A 20,192-nucleotide genomic window follows, 5' to 3' on the forward strand; every position below is an offset into this window, starting at 1 on the left:
CTGATGACTTCAGAAACTGTCACAAAGCATAGGAGTTTTGAAGTTTAGGAAGGGAAATCGTGAGTATTCAGATTTTCACCACAGTACAGAGGGAAGAGGGAGGAAACAGGGAACGGAGGAAGAATGACATTTCAAAAGCTTAAAATAAATCTTAGCATAATGCATCCTTAGCATAGGTTAGGCAGATGCCTCTCTCTTTAGCTGTACACGTTGCAACATTATGCTGATGTAATGAGTAAAAATAATTTGCATCCAAAGCACAGCCTTAAAATGACAACTTGTCAGTGGGATACTAAGTAGGCTGGGGTCTGAGATTGCATTATGCTAAGAATTTTATATGAATTATCTAAGTGGCTCTTAACAGTGCACGAGGTACATGTTATTATTGTCATCCCCTTTTTACAAGTGAGGACCTGAAGGCTCAGAGAGCTGAGAAATGGGCACAGTCCCAGAGCCAAGTGGGGGAGTTGGGACTTGAATGCAGGCAATCTGACACCAGAGCTTGCAGTACCGCACGTATCAATATTTTCTCTTCAGAAGAGTGGAGCAGTTTCTATTCAAGGACTCCTTTGTCCTTCTTTGATGGGACATGGAGAAAGCAGGCCTCAGATGAAGAGCAGGCAGGCCCTGCCGGGATGGGTCGGAGACTCCATGGTGGGTCCTCCGAGGTCGTCACCGGTTTTGGCTGACAAGCTGTAGGTTCTCCACTTACCCGGAACTGACCGCCATTGCCATCATCCAGCTCCAGAATGTATCCTTCGGCGGGCACCGTGGACAGGGGCGGCTGTTTCCAAGACAGCGTAGCGCTGTTGTTGTGGGTGCAGCACTCCTCCAGCTGTAGGATGGGAGTCGCTGGGACTGGAGAGGAAGCTAAACAGAAATTAGTGTAACCCTGGCTTCTGTCGAGCTGCCAACATTTTCAGTATCTAGGAATGAGAAGCACGCCCTTACTTAGGTCAAGTGGCTGGGCTAAGCAGCTAGCCTGGGGTGCATGGAGGTCGGGGGCACCTGAACAGGAGCCCTCCTAGAGCCTCCAGGAGTGGCAGTGGTTTCTGGTCTACTGCGCTGCCTTTTCCCAGCTCATGGTGGCACTTCCTACCTTACCTGGCGGGGAGACAACGGCTCTGTTCTCACCCCCTTGAGCACCGAAGGCATCACTCCTAAGGGAAGTGTTTCACGTGGGACATGGATGTCCCATCCAGCCCACGGAAGCCTGTTTCACCCATAACATGGCTGATGAATTTATCATAGAGTTTATTCTGAGCCTTAAACCACATTTAATAAAATGGGAACTGCCTATGCTGAGAAATAGCTCTGAAACCACTATATTTCTAAGGTTCTATCTTTTTTTTTTTTTGCCTTACGCGGGCCTCTCACTGTTGTGGCCTCTCCTGTTGCGGAGCACAGGCTCTGGACGCGCAGGCTCAGCGGCCACGGCTCACGGGCCCAGCCGCTCCACGGCATGTGGGATCCGCCCGGATTGGGGCACGAACCCGTGTCCCCTGCATCGGCAGGCGGACTCTCAACCACTGCGCCACCAGGGAAGCCCTATCATTTTTTATTAGTGATTCCACTCAAGGTTCTGTGCACATAAGTAGCTATAGCTCTGGATTTTTGAAAATTTGGTACCAAGTGACACAAACAGTGATTTCTCAGTTTTGAAACTTCTGAGGAATTTGACACCATTCTTTCAAAGCAGCTATACCTTAAAAATGGCACTAGCTCAAGTCTGTTCTTTCTGTAGGTGTAGAGCAGTCAACTGTGAGCCTGGAGAGTAGTATGGGAACAGATGGGGCTTGGCAGGGAAGGTCAGAGTGTCCTCGTGACCTTGTGAGAATCTGTCACAGTGTTACTAGTCACAATACCACTCCCCCCCATTTTGTGTTGAGTCTTGTATTACTTAAAACTGCAGATTAGTTGAGCCTTCAGACATACATAGAAATGCCAGGGAATGAATAATCCTAGCTCCTAACATATGAACTCAATTTATGTATCTGGGAGCAGTGTTTTTACTAACTGCTTAAAATTATTTTTCAGCACTAAAACATGAATTTATTTTTGTAGCACTTTAACACAGGATAGAATGGTGTGGACCACGTCCAGGGACATTCAGGTGAACAAATGTTAACTGTGGAACACCTGGTATGCTGTACCAAAACTGGACTTGGAGTGTCATGCACTGAATTAAATCTCCTCTTTGCCAGTGACCCTGACTAAGATGGTTAATTTAACAGCAGTTTAGAAAACAGGTTCTATGGTGGATTACCTACAAAACAAAAGCAGTGACTATAAGTGATGTGAGGGTGAAGCAGGTCTATTATCTTATAATCAAGAAGGCTGGTACATGACAAGAAAACCATGCCTGAGTTACCAGATCAAACATAATTAAATCAAAATTACCACCAGTTAATTGGAGGTCATCAGTTTAGGAAGGGAAATAATGTTTCAAGTTTCAATTGCACGGGGTTCAGGTGGAATCTTATCAGAGAACAATGGCTCTGCAGCCTCAGAGGAAATCTGGAATTGGAGGAAAGGAAATAAATGCACTGCCTTGTTCAATACATAGACTACAGGACTGGCTGGGAAAAGGAGACAGAAGACACAACTGCTTCGAATGATTCTAATGACTATCTACATGTAACAGGTATCATCTAGGAGTTGTAACTGGAGGTTAACTTAAGGTCATTATTCCAGTTAGGGACTTACTTTGTCATTAAAATTTTTTTTCCATATAAACAGAATACATCTTAACATATTAACAGTGGAGTAAAATCTGACAAGTTTAAGCAAACCATTCTTCAAAGGGCTTCTAGAGACATGGAATGATTCTCCCTGGGGATATTTGCTCTTAGCTGTGCTTAATGGTTACAGCCTTCCATAAAACAACAATTTCTTGGACTCTATTTCATTATCTGCCTTATCAGTCTTCATTTTCCCTTTGTTCATGTTTCAGGCAAGTTTACATTTCATCAATTTTAAAATCAAAGAATAAGATCACAAGATGTTTTCAATTTGAATCATACAAATACTTGCAATGTCTCTGATAAGAAACCTCAAATTTCCCATATAGACATAGGTATAATTAAAAGACTAATTGAAATACATGGTGTCATATATAATTAAAACATGTGAACTTCATTCATAAGTCCTCAGTGGATACACTTTAAAAGGCCAAGAAGAGAGAAAAAAGTCTAACCAGTCACTAATCTTCAGATCTTAACAGTGTCCCAAATTTAAACAAACAAGCAAACAAAGAAAGCAAAGTGAGAGAGAGAGAGAGAGAAAGGAAGAGAAGGAAGGAACCCAGAAACATTTGCATGTATCTAAATCTATTTCTCAATGTGCTGAGAATTATTTTTTCTTTTTCCTTATTTACCCCAAAGTGATGTCGCATATAAAAGGAAATGTGACATAATTACAGCCTCATTAGCAAAGACTAAGGCTGGCATTTCAGAACAATGGATTTTATACTGGGTGTTATATTATTATTACCCTTTTTCACTTTATTAAGTATAAAATAAATGACCTACAAGAATACAAAGTATTTTCAAATTGATTTATCTCTTGTGTTTTGGAAATGGACAGCATTACAGTTCCTGGGCTGAACTCTGAGAGAGAAGGTTTTATTTTATTGAAATTCCTATCGTTGGAGCTACAGTAACTATCTTAACACCTTCATGATCATTCCTGGACATCTTTATTTTTCTTAAAGAACTAGTTTCCCCCGACCTGATCAGAATTCTAGTACTCAGCATCCTTTTAGCCTGTAAACTCAAGCTTCAGGCTAAAAATTCTCTTCGACACAGGAGGGCAGGTGTTCTTATTGACTTCCCTGGGGTCTGGTGGAGCCTCATCTCAAAATTAAATTCTGCCACAGTGGCTTGTTATACCAAGGTTTTCAAATGTCTTACCTTTTAAAGGCCATTCTAGTTCAAATTATCTCTCACGTTTTTCACATTTGTTTACTTTTCCCTCTTCCCAGTACTTTTCAGATTGACAGCACTCACAACCATCCAGAATTCCTTTGTGAGGTTTCACAGGAGTGTGGTGAGGACAAATGGGAGAAAAGACATCCCGTGCTGTGGAAACACTGCTAAGGGTCAGACTGTGGGCAGAGGCTTACATGTGTTCACTCATTTAATTTTCAACACGACCCCACAAGGTAGGTACCGTTATTATCCCTATTTTAGACAAAGAAACTGAAACACAGAAAGAGTTCACCACTAGTCAGTGGCAGAGCTGGGTTTTGATGCCCAGCAGGTTGGTTCCAGGGGCTGGATGTTTTTCTTGCCTCTCCAGTCTGGGGTTCAGTAATAGTGAATGAGAGGGAAAGTGTAGGCCTAATTCCAAGAGAATGAAACATTTTTGGTTCCTATAATGTGAACAATACAGCTTCTCAAGAATTGCTGGTATAGATTAAAGAAACATTCCACCTTAAGAGCTATGGTGGTTGGGAAAGCAATTTTTCTCCGTCATGTTCTCTGAGGGTTTCTTTGTAGACTGTCTTTCCTTTTTATGGTGGTTGAACAATACAAATGGCATCTGAGGAAAAGTTTAGACTTTAGAGGAAGGACAGGCTGTTTCTGGAAAGCTATCACTAGTACTTTGCTAAGGATAAACGTGAACACAGGCTTTGAGGATACGAATTCCAGGCCCTCAGACCATGAAGAGATTCCACACAAGTCCGCACGTGTGCTCATCCCCATCACTGCCAAAGCTCTGTGCATTCGTTCTCCATGATTTATAGGAGGGTCTGTTCAGATCACACTGTCCTTGCCCATGACCTTGGTGCATACTCAGGGCTTTTAACATTCAACATTAGTTAATGAAGATAAATGTGTCCTTAGGTGAGTAGAGGCACGCAAGGGATTAACAGCCATTGGTCTATGTGCTAAAAACGCTTGATAGACCATTAGGTCGATGTTTCATCCTGGGCTGGAATGAACACACTGGTGTTTCATTTCAGCACTGACTCATGAACCTTGGAACACTTTGTGTACTTCGGCAATTCTGGGGTAATATTTTTCTGGGAGAGGGTAGGTATCTGATATCTATTTTGAGCCAAGCAGCAGAGCCCTTGATAGACTGGGAAAAAAACATTAAAATTTCCTTCCCATGACCTGGTAAGAGTTGAAAATAGCAATTTAGAATTAAGGAAAAATGTGTTCATTACTCCATAATAAAAACAGAAAACAAAGTTTAATCAGTTGTTTTCTACAAAAGAAAAGCCTGAGAGATCAAGCACAACTCCCATAGTCTGGAAAGAGGGTAAGATGATTTTCTAATCAAAATGCAACTGGAAAACATGACATCACAATTTAGGAATATTTGAACAAAGAGGGTACCAGCATTCTCCACTCAAATCTCAATTGCTTGAGGGTGATGTGGAATCAGAAAGAGCAGATCAGTTAAATCCTTAACTAATAAGAGAATAATTTTAGGTAATGCACTTTAGCTGAGTAGCAGCTGGCCAAAGTGGAAATATTTAAAAGCCAACCACAGATCTATCTTCTTTGATATTAAAAAAAGAAAGGTGGGCTTCCCTGGTGGTGCAGTGGTTGAGAGTCCGCCTGCCGATGCAGGGGACGCGGGTTCATGCCCCGGTCCAGGAAGATCCCACATGCCGCGGAGCGGCTGGGCCCGTGAGCCATGGCCGCTGAGCCTGTGCGTCCGGAGCCTGTGCTCTGCAACGGGAGAGACCACAACAGTGAGGGGCCCGCGTACCACAAGAAAAAAAAAAAAAAAAAGGCACCTGAGATGAAATTTCAAAACCAGAGAGATGCTCAGATTTTGAGTCAGGAATTAAACAGATATTCTAGTTGTAAGTTTGAATCATAGCTTTAAATGCATATTTCTAGTAACTTTGAAAATATTTTAAACTTTCTGTTAATCTACTTCGCACAATTAGATATCATATATTGAAACTAATGTATTGTTAGTCTCACAATGGTCAGATTAACACCATTCCAAATGCTACTTAAATTTGGCCATTTGTACATGGATATTGGGTGTAATTTCTTGACAAGCTGTGAAAGCACAGTTTATTAAACTGACTATGAATATCCTAAGAAAATAAAAAGACCAACACTACACAAGGCAAGGTTGTGTATATATTAACAGATATCAAAGGGGCCAGTAGGAGAAGTCTTAACTACCGTCAATCAAGTTCTACTGTGTCATACCTTTTGGCTTTTTCTTTCCATTGAAAGCATGACAGATAAAAATTATTCAGATTCTAAAGAGGACTGGGCTCTCACTGAATTAATTAAACTTAATGAGCACAAAGCAAAGCTTATAAATGAACTCTGCAGAGGGATGCTTAACAGAAGTAAATTAAATTAACATGAAGTGCTGAAAAGGAAAATGGAATAATCCACTCTCACACCAAATGACCTGCTATATTAAATTCATAAATAACTCTTCTGGATAATTTTGTATTCCAGGTGAATTTTTGCTATGAGAGTTTTCTGCGTTTTGGCCTTTAGAGTGTGTGGCATTCTCTCCTGTGTGTACAGTCGTGTCCACACTTAACTCCTGTGTGCAGCCCTAAATGGCCAAGTGAGAATGCTTTAGGAATGTGGTCTGTGATGCACGACACGTGAACCTGCAGTTCCCACATCAGATGAAGGGCCAGTTCACTCCAGTACAATAGTTACCATCGTGCCAGCTGGCCTGGAGTCCACCATGGCAGATGGACATGACTCAGGATGGATGGGGGAGGAGAGGGCTCTCCAGCTGATTAAACCATCTGAAAGCCCTGAGGCTTCTATCCTCTACCCGCCCCTCCTCCTGCCTCATCACCAAGGCTAATTGGATTGGCTCTTTTTTTTTTTTTTCTCTTCTACCAAAAGCCCTTACATTGCCCTTTTGTGACACATTTTCTCCTCTGAGCTACTTGTGACATAACCTTTCAATGATTCTACCTCCTTGAAGGAACTGGGCAAAGAGAGAGGCTGATCAAAGGGGCTTTCCCTCAGGCTCTCTATACTACCTGGATGGTGACACATCACAGGCTACCATGTAGGTGTTAAAGAAAAAATTTTTTTAAAGCTTGAAAGCACTGCTGCAACAAAAAATTAAATTTCTTAAGTTTAAGAGAAGACTTCAGTTATTCCTTGAAGAAGCCACTTAGTAAGGCATTAACTTTACAGCACAAACCAGAAGCTGTAGGTGTGGGTTCTGGAACCATGCTCCCCGCGTTTGAATCCCGGCCCTGCCACTCACTAGCTGGGTGAGCTCAGGCAAGTAACCCAGTCTTCCTGTGCCTCAGTTTTCTCAGCTGCCTACTAGGATTGTGAGAATAAAATGAGTTAATCCATGGAAAGCAATTAGGAGTGTGTCTGGTTTGGTAGGCAGTCAGTAAATGCTAACTATTTTTGTGACTACAACGAAGCATTTTTATTTATAATCTGTACACTACTTACTTCGAAAATTAAGGCATTATCCCAAAGCAATACATATGAAACAAAAAGATGAGAAAACTGAAAATAAAAGAGGGCCAAAATCCATTAAAAAAATGAGAGAAGTACATGTACCAGGGACAGGGATGAGTGTTAACTGCATGATGTAGTCTGTAGCCCTAACACTTGCTGGGTTATATGGCTCTGTCTAATAAAAGGACGCATGCAGATTTTTCTTAAGAAACAAAAATGTTAAAGCACTGAATTCTAAGTTATTTATTACACAGATGCTTAAATTGGGAGAAGCAAAGAGCAAATCAATTTCTTCAGTTTTAAAAAAAGATCAGAAAATGACCAAGTTAGAGGGATAGAGGACAGATCAGTGGTTGCCAGGGATTGGGGATGGGGGAGGGGAGGCAGCAGGAGGGAAGTCTTTGTGGTGATGGAATAGTTCTGTATCGCGATTGCAGAGGCGGGTATACATGTGACCTGATGGCACAGAACTACACACACACACACTGTACCAACGTCAATTTCCTGGTTTTGATATGATGTGATAGTTAAATGCTAGATGTAACCACTGATGGAAACTGGCTGAAGGGTACAGGGGACCTCTCCTTAATATTGCTGCAACTTCCTGTGAATGTATAATTATTTCACGATAAAAAGTTTTAAAAAATCAGAAATATTTTTCAAATGGGCTATTACTTACACTGCCATAACAATATCATTGCATGTTTGGTTTGAGTTTTTACCTTTTTTTCAAAGAGTTATTTTCCTTAAGATAATTTTAAGTACTTGTACTTCCCCTCAGCCACCCCAAATCTCAAACAGATCTTGCCATATCCCCTAATTGCATGGACCAAAAACTTTAAAAAGTTAAAATTTATTTCATATTTTCATCTTCCTTCTGTGTCCAGGCTCTCATTTTCCTGACCACTATAGGCAGGCTGACTCTGATCCTCTCAAATTCCTGCTAATCTACACTCAATTGTTTGCCACTATCTCTACTCCTGTGGAAGCAGTCTCAATTCTAACTCCCTTGATTTATATCAGTATATCTGGGTTACTATCTGTAACAAGATTTTATTTATGTACAGCTCTCTCTCTTTCTTCCTCTTTTTATGTCAGCTATTCTCTGATGCTGAGCATGTGAAATCTCTAAGATTCTCAAAGAGGCAAGCATTGAGTTGATCTGGATTTATCTGACTTTCTGAGAGGCAGGTCACCCAGCTAAAAGGGTACATTTCTATTATATGATAAGACAGGAGCCACTCCAGATTTTTGTAACATTAACCAGAGGGGTGTGTGTGTGTGTGTGTGTGTGTGTGTGTGTGTGGACTTTCCCACCTCTCAGCTGATCTATAAACCTGGAGGCTGCCTTTTGTTTGCTGCAATCTGGCAAGCCACCTTTATCCTGCTTCCAGCACCAGGATCCACTTGGGGTACTGCTATGACTGGGAAGGGGGTGGCACAGGCACTCACTTTTCATCTGCACAAAGTCGAGCTGGTGGATAGACTGCAGCAGAGGGCTGTTGTCCAGACTCAAGTCGAAGTCCGTGGTCATCCTGGGAGTGAGCGTGCCTTTCCCCCACTGATCCTCAGTCAGGTGCACTCTCCTTATGAGGGCGTCAGAAATCTATCACAACAAAGACCACAGCCTAAGAAATACATCCCCACAATGGACACAGAGCTCTTCGGCTCTCCCAGAGCAGCCCACTGAGTGCCCCGGGACTCACACCCTTCCTGTCTCTTGCAGGCAGCAAGGAGCCTTTTATGACGAGGGTGACCCGTGATTCATCATGAAAATCTGAACACTTTTGGGAGTCAGAGGGAGGCACTATACATAATTAGCTGCTGTTAATTGCTCTAATATATGATCTGGATATATGATCATGCTGTTTATGACCTATCAACTAAAAGCCAACAACATTAAATAATGATATGTTAGCAATTAGTTAAATCTACTAGAACCAATGGCCCTAAGTTTCTGATATGAGCTGTGGGTATCCTGTCAAGACTTAGAAATTAGTTTTATTAAATAGTTCAGAGAGGCTGCATATGCTAATCTGTAATATAGAATTTCCTACACTTTACGCACATCATCTTCATGTATGACTTTATTCTTTGGTAGAGAACTTTTTTGTTTCTTATATTTAGGTCCCCTCTGTTGTTCTTGGCCAGTTTTGTAGACTGTCAGTTGGAAGGAATCTACACGTTCCTTAATAAAAGGTCCCTTAATCACTAGGATCAAAAGTGAAGTAAAATTTAGCTGACATCATAACATGTCACTAAAAGAAAGAAATCATGAGATTTCTTCATCATCTGAAGAAATCAAGAGACATCCAAGGAATGAAAAAACTTCAATTTATTTGGGAAATCACTGACTTACTGGCCAGAAGGAGGTGTCAAAAAAGGTAGAAACCTTGTATAATTACACCTCTAGCTGACAAAACTGTCCAGGATATTAGTAAAGGGACCCAATTCTTAAGCAAGGCAGTGACTCTGCTTTGGAGGAACTTAGAGGGAATTATGTTTTCATGATCAAACATAAACAATAACAAATTTAAAAGCCCACGCACTTCTCAATCTTGTAGCACGTGGTGGCAGAGACTTCCGAGAAGCCAGTGAAGTTCCGCAGGCACCCATGTCCGCACGGCCGCACAAAGGTGGGTTCTGATGTGCAGGGGCCCATGCCCAGCCAGGGCCGTAGGGAGTCTGGCCTTGGCGTCCTAGACTCAGTCTCGTGGGGCATTGAGAATCTGAAGCAGAAACTAGTTGACACTTACCTGCAAAAAGCCACTAGGATCATTTTCCTTAATCACCTCCAGGCAGTACTCCATGAGACCCGTGGTCTGGCGCAATTTCACTGTGCAGTGGGAGATCTGATCTCGAACCACCTAGGATTGATGAGACAACAGAATGGTCCAAAATGGAAGAGGGTAGAAAAGAAAGCAAACTGGGACTTTGGAAAGCTTCTTTCAACCAGAATCCAAGAGCATCATGGAATGGAACTAAATTTATGAGAATATTTGTGGCGTGGCAATGTCTGCTGTGGACAATGGCTCTGGAAGACCGATTGGATAATGGCTCTTATGGGGAGGGGCTTATAACAACTGGACCCATCAGAAAGGCACGCAGATGTTGGACCTCTGGGAAGCAGGTTACCTTGGTGCCTCAAGGGACATCTTCCACAGGTCCCCCTCACTTCCCTCTTCTGGGAGCTGCTCTAAGTGGGAGGTCGTGGACAGCCTGTCAAGGAGCTGAGTAACCTGAGGTGCAGCTGCAGCTTCTGCTCTGGGACAGAAGCCCTCTACCGGTCCCTCCTAAAGAGCAGACATCATCTGAACCCAGATCCTCTCTTGTTCTGATTCTCTTTTCCCTGGGTGGGTGGTAGAGTAGGGCTAGAGGTGGAACTTGCTGAAAGACAATGAGCTAATGACAGCAAGTATGCCAGAGAAAGATGGATACAGAATCAAGTTACAATCCACTTAGCATCACTCACTGCTTCACTTTGGAAAGCAGTTTCAAAGGCTATTTGCCGAGAGATGAGTCTACCTTAACCTAAAGAGGCATCCCTCTGAACATGCAGTTTTTGTCTTCAGGAAGTTGTCTTTGCCCAGTGTCAAGGGCATGGCAGTCCTTGAAAAGTTTCCTACTTTAGAAACGTTCATCTTCTGTGTCCTCTGCTCAGTGACCCAAATCCTGAAGCAGTTTTTGAAGCATAGAGTTGAGCAAGGGTTTTCTAGGAACCTCAATTACTCATCCTCTATATTCATACTACTTGGCAAAAGCCTCAAAAATAACCACCATTCTGGATTTTATGGGTAATAACTAAAAGGGGTTTTAATAACAAAGATTTTAAAACTTTTCCTTGTTCCTTCTTTTCAGTTTTCATTATAAATTTATTTTCCATGAAAGATTATAACATCCTCTTTCAAAAACAATAGGAAAATAGGTTAAAAAAAAAAAAAGCAAATCACCTCATCACTCCAATACAAATTGTTAAAACATTTTGATATTTCCTTTCAGTTTTCTTTCCGAGCTAGATTTAGTTATAGCTGCAATTATAGTATGTGACAATTTTTTTTTTTTTTTTTTGCGGTACGCGGGCCTCTCACTGTTGTGGCCTCTCCCGTTGTGGAGCACAGGCTCCGGATGCGCAGGCTCAGCGGCCATGGCTCACAGGCCCAGCCGCTCCGCGGTGTGTGGGATCCTCGCAGACCGCCCTGCATCGGCAGGCGGACTCTCAACCACTGCGCCACCAGGGAAGCCCTTAACTATTTTTAATTGGACAATTCGGTGGCATTAAATACATCCACATTGTTGTGCAACCATCATCACCAACCATCTCCAGAACTTTTTCTTCTTCCCAGACTGAAGCTCTGTACCCATTAAACACTAACTCTACATTCCCCCCTCCTCCCAGCCCTTGGCAGCCACCAGTCTGCTTTCTGTCTCTAGGAATTTGACTACTCTAGGTACCTCATATGAGTGGAATCATACAGTATTTGTCCTTTTGTGACTGGCTTGTTTTTCTTACATAATGTCTTCAAGGTGTATCCATGTTGTAGCTTGTGTCAAAAGTCCCCTCTTTTTAAGGCTGAATAATATTCCGTTGTATGTATATACCACATTTTGTTTATCCATTCATCCACTGAGTGTCCAACCTGATGGACACTCAGGTTGCTTCCACCTTTTGGCTGTTGTGAATAAAGTTGTTATGAACATGAGAATACAAATATCTGTGTGAGTTCCTGTTTCACTTTTTTTGGTTCTTGTTTTGGTATATACCCTGAAGTGGAATTGCTGGCTCATATGGTGATTCTGTTTAAAATTTTTCTTTTGAGAAATCGTTACACTATTTTCCACAGCAGCTGCACCATTTACATTCCCACCAACAACGCACAGGGTTCCAATTTCTCTACATTCTCACTAACACTTATTGTTATCTGTTAAAAAAAAAAAAAGCCATCCTAGTGGGTGTGAAGTGGTATCTCACTGTGGTTTTGATCTGCATTTCCCTAATGACTAGTAATCTTGAGCATCTTTTCATGTGCTTACTGTGTATCTTCTTTGGCAAAAGGTCTATTCAAGTCCTTTGCCCATTTTTAAATTGGATTGTTTGGTTTTCTTGCTGTCTTTTGATGCACAAAGTTTATAAATTTTCATGAAGTCCAATTTGTCTACTTTTTCTTTTGTTGCCTGTGCCTTTGGTGTCATATCCAAGAAATCATTGCCAAATCCAGTGTCATGAAGCATTTGCCCTATGTTTTCATCTAAGAGTTTTATAGTTTCAATTCTTACATTTCATTCTTTGATCTACCTTGGGTTAATTTTTATACCTGCCCAACTTCATTCTTTTGCATGAGGATAGCCAGCTTCCCCAGCATCATTTGTTACAAAACTTCCTTTTTCCCACTGAATGGTCTTGGAACCCTTGTCAAAAATCATTTGACCATATGTGTGAGAGTTTATTTCTGGGCTCTATTCAATAGTGGTCTTTTGTCTATCTTTATGCCAGTATTATACTTGATAGCTTTGCAGTACATTTTGTAATCAGGAAGTGTGAGAACTACAATTTTGCCCTTCTTTAGCAAGATTGTTTTGACTATTTGGAGTCTCCTAATATTTTGACAGCTGATTTGTTATTGCTTTTAAACTTCTAATATAATTAAAATAAAAAATAAAATGTAGGCTTTAAAATCTCTTTATTGGAATTGGCGAAAGAAACCAACTTTGATGTGAGGATTGTTTTGTGATTTTGACTGGTGGGGGTGGAGAGATCAAATTTTAAATTCACTGTTTGATTTATTTTCTTCTGACATCTAGTATGTTTCTGTCAAACTACCACCAGCGTCTGTTGGTCTGGGCTCAAGGAATGCAAATTACTGTATTTTATTATTTTACTTTAAAATCAGAAAGTAAAGAAAGGTTAAGTTTCTGCTTCTTAGGGGAAAAAAACCACCTACAGGTTAAACCCTTAAAAATGCAACACAGGTGACCTACAGCTAATACGCTACTCCTCTCTGCTATATGAGGCTTGACTAAATTGTTCCCAGAAAATGTTTTTACTTTTCAGCTGCCAGTGCATCAACGCTGCTAGGTAGCAGAAACCTCAGCAGTCACCATTCACTACCAAATGGCATCTGCTCTAGACTATGCAGAACTGACTGGTACTGAAAGTCCAAATAACAAACACAGACTGGATCTGAGCGCTGTAACCCAAAGTAAGTCTGCTTTTGAGGCAAAAAAGATGGAATTGTGTTTACTTTCCAGAACATTCAGCTCAATGATAATTTTATGACCTAAATGTGCTGAAATAAATACATTACTCAGGCCTCATAAAATTCTATGTCTGCCTCTATAAATTTCCTTCTCAAGCAAGGTTTTTTGGTGCCAAAGGAGCTGTGGGAGTGTTGGGGGCTCTGGCTACTCTTAAGAAGCTTCACTGTTGCACTGCCAAGAGTCTGTGAGTTTCAAGGCTGTTTGCCATTGGCTCCTGTAGTCCATGGTTCAAGCTTCTTGGAAGGACTCAACATCCCTAAATTCCTGGCTCTCAACTCCCACTGTTGCCACAATGGATGCTGGTCCATTTTTAAAGCATTTTAACGAACCGTTTCGCAATGATCACAGTAGCCTGTGATAAAAATCACTGTTAAAAATTAAACAGTGGGGTTCCCAGAAGCAGCATTTTTGGGTGTTTCATAACTAACTTTTTTTTATAAGATTGAAAATTATTTATTTATTTATTTATTTTGGGCTGCGTTGGGTCTTCGTTGCTGAGCACGGGCTTTCTCTAGGTGCGGCAAGCGGGGGCTACTCTTCGTTGCAGTGCGTGGGCTTCTCCTTGCAGCAGCTTCTCTTGCTGTGGAGCACGGGCTCTAGGCACACGGGCTTCAGAAGTTGTGGCACATGGGCTCAGTAGCTGTGGCTCACGGGCTCTAGAGCGCAGGCTCAGTAGTTGTAGCGCACGGGCTTAGCTGCTCCACGGCATGTGGTATCTTCCCAGACCAGGGCTCGAACCCTTGTCTCCTGCGTTGAGAGGCGGATTCTTAACCACTGCGCCACCACGGAAGTCCCTCATAATTAACTTTTAGTTTCTCAATTAATCTAGCAAGATTTCCCATCTTATGGAAATCAGCCAGATAATTAAATCTTTTAAGAGTATAAATATTTTTTTCTCTGAGTGTTTTTTTTTAATATCCTTTTGATGTGGACCATTTTTTAAAGTCTTTATTGAATTTGTTACAATATTGCTTCTGTTTTATGTTTTGGTTTTTTTGGCCACAAGGTATTTGGGATCTTAGCTCCCGGATCAGGGATCAAACCTGCACCCCCTGCATTGGAAGGCGAGGTCTTAAACACTGGACCGCCAGGGAAGTCCCTCTCTGAGTGTCTTTATCAGCTTTCTTACTTGCTACCTTCTTTACTCTGTGTTATTTCTACCACTTATTATTATTATTTATTTCTACATTATAGTTTTTTATGAAAAACAATTCTTAGGAAGCCAGGCCATATCACTTTTTCTTTGAGTTCCACATTTCTGTGCAGTGGCTCTGATGCTCCGGAGAAACCCTTGGCACCATGTTTGCAGCTGGCTGGATTTAAGGAGTTTCTTTTATTTATTTATTTTTAATTTTTAATTTTTTCTTGACTGCGTTGGGTCTTCATTGCTGCATGCAGGCTATCTCTAGTTGCAGCGAGCGGGGGCCATTCTTTGTTGCAGTTCATGGGCTTCTCATTGTGGTGGTTTCTCTTGCTGTGGGGCACAGGCTCTAGGCCCGTGGGCTTCAGTAGTTGCGGCACGTGGGCTCAGTAGTTGTGGCTCACAGGTTCTAGAGTGCAGGCTCAGCAGTTGTGGCACACGGGCTTAGTTGCTCCGCGGCATGTGGGATCTTCCCAGACCAGGGATTGAACCTGTGTCCCCTGCATTGGCAGCCGGATTCTTAACGACTGTGCCACCAGGGAAGTCCGGATTTTCTTTTCTTAAGAAGGAAATGTACAAGTTGCAGGAGTGACACAAATAGGAACTTGGAAACAATCTTCCCATTTTCATGTGCATTAAAGCCTAAACCAGCTCTCAGGGGACAGTTAATCTGTGGTCCACAGTTTCAGAGAAGGCTTCCACAATTTTATAAGCAGTCACCATCTCTTCTGGATGGCAAGTCCTACTGATCACTTGAAGAGCTTTATTTTGTTGAGTGGCAAATTTATAAAGGTCATTTCTTGGGTCAGGATATGACACTGTACCTTTTCGGAAAAGGAGAATTTGAGAACAGACTGCTGTGCCCCTTTGAATGCTTAGACTTTTTTAGTGTCAGAGAGTAACCCATGAGAGCTTATACAGTACAAATGTGAAATTTTATTCTGCCTATCCACAACTACATTTTCCCGCCACATCTCGAACAGGCCAATCTCTCGCCACTCAGCTCAGGTGATACAAAGAGCAGCAAGAACTGAGGTTAATTAAGGGGAATTTCATTATTTTATCCAATATTGACCTTGACACCTTTCCTCCACCTCCATTCACCTCTCCATCTTACATGTAGCTCTTTAAAAATTGTTCTTTAAATCTTCTTTTTAATAAATACTTTTTCTCATAGTATTCTCTCTCATCATGGGGTCTGGAGGGATAACACTAATGAATTTTTAGTCTAAGTAAATACTAACATTCTCTCTCTCATATTTCAAGATATTCTTTCTTAAATAGAATCTATACATTTCCATCACCATTTAAAACAATTTCCTCTAAGTATAATGCAATTCTTTTTTTTTTTTTCTGCCTAAGATACAAGTACTTTCAAGATACAGTCTTGAAGAATTTATTCTTCACAGGTCCCTTTGGTCAGTGGGGATAGTTTTTTCTATGTGTCCCATAATGTCCTGAAGCAAGATGCCCAACTGATACTTAGAATTAACTCATTGGTGAGTTACAGGTGAAGTACTTTGACCATTAGATTCATCTAGTAAAATAAATAATTCTCTTGATTTTCTCCTAGAGTAGAATATTATCTCCTATATTATTACATTCATTGAAACTTAGAGGCATTTAAATTAACAAAGAGCATTTTTAATTTCTCACATGCCACTATTCTCCCACATGGTTTATGGAAATATGGCAGCTATTTCCCCCATTCTCTAGATACCATCCTCTGTACTAGTGTTATTAATTTAACCACATTGGTAACTAATTATTTCAAAGACAAGTCTGAGGTTTTGAGTTTTTAATCAATAAAAGGATCATTTAGGCCTATTAAATAAATAAAACACATACCTGTTTTGAGGAAGGCTTGAGATTTTAACAGTAAAACTGTGAACTTTCTATCTCAGAAGTGTGAATGCCAATAACCTCATCAATAAACATTGAGTGGAATATCCAAAGCATGCTCTTAGTGTATAGAATACTGTATCCTTGTACAGAGAAGTTAATGAAGGAAGAAATACAAGGTATGTGGAGAGAGAGAAGCATCCTGGTGTGGTCCCACCCACACAGGAGAACATTTACAATTTATGCTGTTCTGCAATGAAAGTGATGCATCCAGTATGGTGTTTTGTAAGATGTGATATGGTGGATTATTCCATCATCTTCAAAGTGTGATTTAAGTGTCTTCTGGAGCTAAGAGTGTCACTCATATATGGGTTTTGGCAAAGGGCATTAAAGAAGTTCTGTGACTATGCTTCATTGGCGTTGCCAGAGTGGGTTGAAGGTGTTTAAAGGTATGTCCTCTAACCTTGGTGAGTTCCAACTGTGTGTGGTGGCATCTTGATGATTCCACGGGCATCTTGGGCACTCTATTCCTTACAGGCCCTCTGTGACTTTTGCTCCTACACGGTGGGAAGCAGAGGACCACAGAATTTGCCAAATGAATTCCCCATTAATGATAGGCTTGTAATCAATAATAACTGTGGTTAAATTATGAAAGTTGACCCCCAAAAGACTTCTGCTGAGGGCAAAGGTTTCAAGTGTTCCAGTGTGCCTAATTTTTCCAAATGTCTTCACTGTAATGAACTAATGGAACTCCTTGCCAGTAGTTTTATGGGAATTGAGTGGGTTATTGACTTTTTCTTTCTAGTTTGTTGCTTTTCTTTCTAGAAATGACTGTAACAGTCAAATCCTATCTAATTATTTATAAATTCTTTGTGAGCTTGGTCATCTTTCCTTCCCTCCTTCCTTCCTGACTACCTTCTTCCTTTTCTTCCATTCTCTCTCTCTTTCTCTCTCAACCTGAATCAAAGGATTACTTGCCTATTATGAAGCATTGGCAAAGTTGCTTAAGTAAGCCAGTAATATCCCTAGTGTAAATTTCTACTCTTAATGATATGTCCCTATAACTAATTTTTTTGCTAACATAATGGGGACATACAGGCAATACATGGTAAATAATAACAAACATAACAATGACAATCATGATAATGAATCTAACAAAACCCAATGGTACACTTGGATTCAAAATCAAGCATTCCATAGATAACTACAGTTGGGACATGGAAGCCCTCTGTAAAAGTGAAAGCTCTATAAAACAGTAAACTTTATGATTATCCCTCAGCATTCTCACTGAGTAATGTCATTGGTATGTTAATTTACCAACCACACATGGAAATTAAAGATTAGATTTTCTCAGAATATATTTGAATAGCTGTAACTATTTTTTTTCTTTCAGAGGCTCTAGAGTTGCCAGCGAACCAAGAAACCAAGAAGACACCTGTCACTTATCACCTATCATCATAGTTGTGTACTATTCAACACATGAATTCATTCTAAAATATTGGGGAGAGAACACATTTAAGATGATTGTGGAATTATTTCAAATTCTGAATGTTACATAAATAAAAATAATTCTCAGATATTTCTTTGGGCTTACCAAAAGAAAAATGACATTTGTAAAGTTGCTGAAAAAAAGCACAGATCTCATTAATGGCACATTTTAAGTGTTGTCACAAATTCCCTCTGAGGATCACAGGCAGTGAAGGTATTTTAAAGCCTTACTCAGCTAAGGAAGACCTGGGAAGGATGTTAACAAAATACACAGTTCGTACAAGAAAACTGGGGACCCAGCTGACTCTGCTGATAGTGGGAATATTGCCCAAGTAGTACCAAATGTGAGTTAGTAATAGTTTTTGAAAGCTCAAAAGCACTTTTTCCCTCCAGTAGCTTTCTGACATTTGATTAGTTTACCATACCCCGAAAAGAGACATTTGGCTCCCAGGACAGCGTTAACTATAATTTATATTTCAGACAGTGTTCCTAAAATATGGTCACATCTGCATATGCCTCAAAGCCTTTTTTTCAGCTTTTAAAAATAGCTCACCAAATTTGGTGCACTATTTTGTACGATGATCAATTATACTCAAGCCGCTAAAGAATTTCCTAGGTTCAGAGACAATCACGCCAGCACATAGGCTAATTTTACAATATGAGCTCTGGTATTATGGAAAATGAGTCCCTAGGAGCACTTCTTCAGTGTGCTGAGTGAGACCATATTTCCAGTCTTCCAAGGACAGCAACCATAAAGCTAATATCTTGAGTACTGTGCTAAGCGCTTTACAATGCCCTGTGAGGCGTCGACTACGTCTAGCTTTATTTTACACACAGGTGAAAGAAATGGAGCTGTAGACTTGTCCATGGTTAGAGACCTAGTAAGTGATAAAGTCTGTCCTCACATCCCCTTCTCTATGACCCAGAATCTGGGCTTCTCATCCCTCAGCTCCATCTTGCCTCAGAACCAGAACTGCTCAATCTGCTCAAGCAATCAGTGCTTTCAGAGAGGGGCATGAGTAGATTATAAAGACTGCCTTTATGCACACTTGCTTTCCAGCTCCCCTAGCCTTTTGGATGGCTCAAGAAGAGAAAGTTGCCAGGAAAACACACATATACAACTCTCCTCTTTGTCAGCAAAAAGCAGGCCCCCAAGAGAACTCTGCCAAAGGGAAGCGGAAGACCATAAGATTACCCCTGCCAGACTGTGAGTGATGGGCTAGCCAACAAAGACAGAAAGAAGTACTGTGCTTGGCAAGCGATGTCTATAAAAGGCCAGTCTTTTCTCACAAATCTGAGGAGCAACAGAAGTGACAAGAAAGGGAAGAGGCAGGAGGAGAAAAGCAGAGGGAGGGAGACATTCAGAGGCTGGCATCAGCAGTCACGGTGTCGACCTTGTTGGCCGTTTTCAGAAGCAGCGACATACAATCAGCTGAAAACAGCAGAGAAACAAATCACTCGAGACAGAAGACAGAGCAGCTTTGCTGCTGTGGACCACAGCCAGCCACCTGTCTCTCGTTTCAGTAGCCCTTTGGGATCTGGGGCAGGGAACTCCACCCCGGGCAGGGTGTAATGAGGGCAGGCAGCTGCCTCTGCTCAGTGGTCCCCAAGTGCATCAGTGTGCCTGGCTGGTCAGACCACCAGCACCGATTAACTGACACTGGACGTGGGGTCCCTGAGATGCATTTCAGCTATTCCTGTGGCATCCCCATCCGTCCCCACAGCACAGCCTATAACTGATTTCCACACAGTCCCGTCCTGCAGAGGCAGCACTAAGGAGAGGAAGACAGGGGGCTCTGCATTTTTTTTTTTTTCTTTTTGCGGTATGCGGGCCTCTCACTGCTGTGGCCTCCCCCGCTGCGGAGCACAGGCTCCGGACGCGCAGGCCCAGCGGCCATGGCCCACGGGCCCAGCCGCTCCGCGGCATATGGGATCCTCCCAGACCGGGGCACGAACCTGTATCCCCTGCATCGGCAGGCGGACTCTCAACCACCGCGCCACCAGGGAGGCCCTGCATTTTTTGATATGGATAA

The 20,192-nt window shown here is 41.6% G+C and overlaps 1 protein-coding gene across 3 annotated transcripts in view; it reads right to left on the reverse strand.

Annotated features, from left to right (window-relative positions):
- Window positions 1-20,192, reverse strand: part of TRIM9 (tripartite motif containing 9) — a 103,488-nt gene that overhangs the window by 23,203 nt on the left and 60,093 nt on the right. For 2 of the 3 annotated variants that reach the window (XM_082616939.1, XM_082616941.1), the window contains exons 4-6: window positions 10,190-10,300; window positions 8,886-9,039; window positions 713-870 (exon numbers count right to left, since the gene is read on the reverse strand). In XM_082616939.1, the coding sequence (XP_082473065.1) occupies window positions 713-870; window positions 8,886-9,039; window positions 10,190-10,300 (423 nt within the window). The remainder of the gene's footprint in view (window positions 1-712; window positions 871-8,885; window positions 9,040-10,189; window positions 10,301-20,192) is intronic. The other variant, XM_082616940.1, reaches the window with a different exon arrangement.

Source organism: Mesoplodon mirus (genome assembly GCF_964341445.2).
Source record: "Mesoplodon mirus genome assembly, chromosome: 4".
Lineage (NCBI taxonomy): Eukaryota > Metazoa > Chordata > Mammalia > Artiodactyla > Ziphiidae > Mesoplodon > Mesoplodon mirus.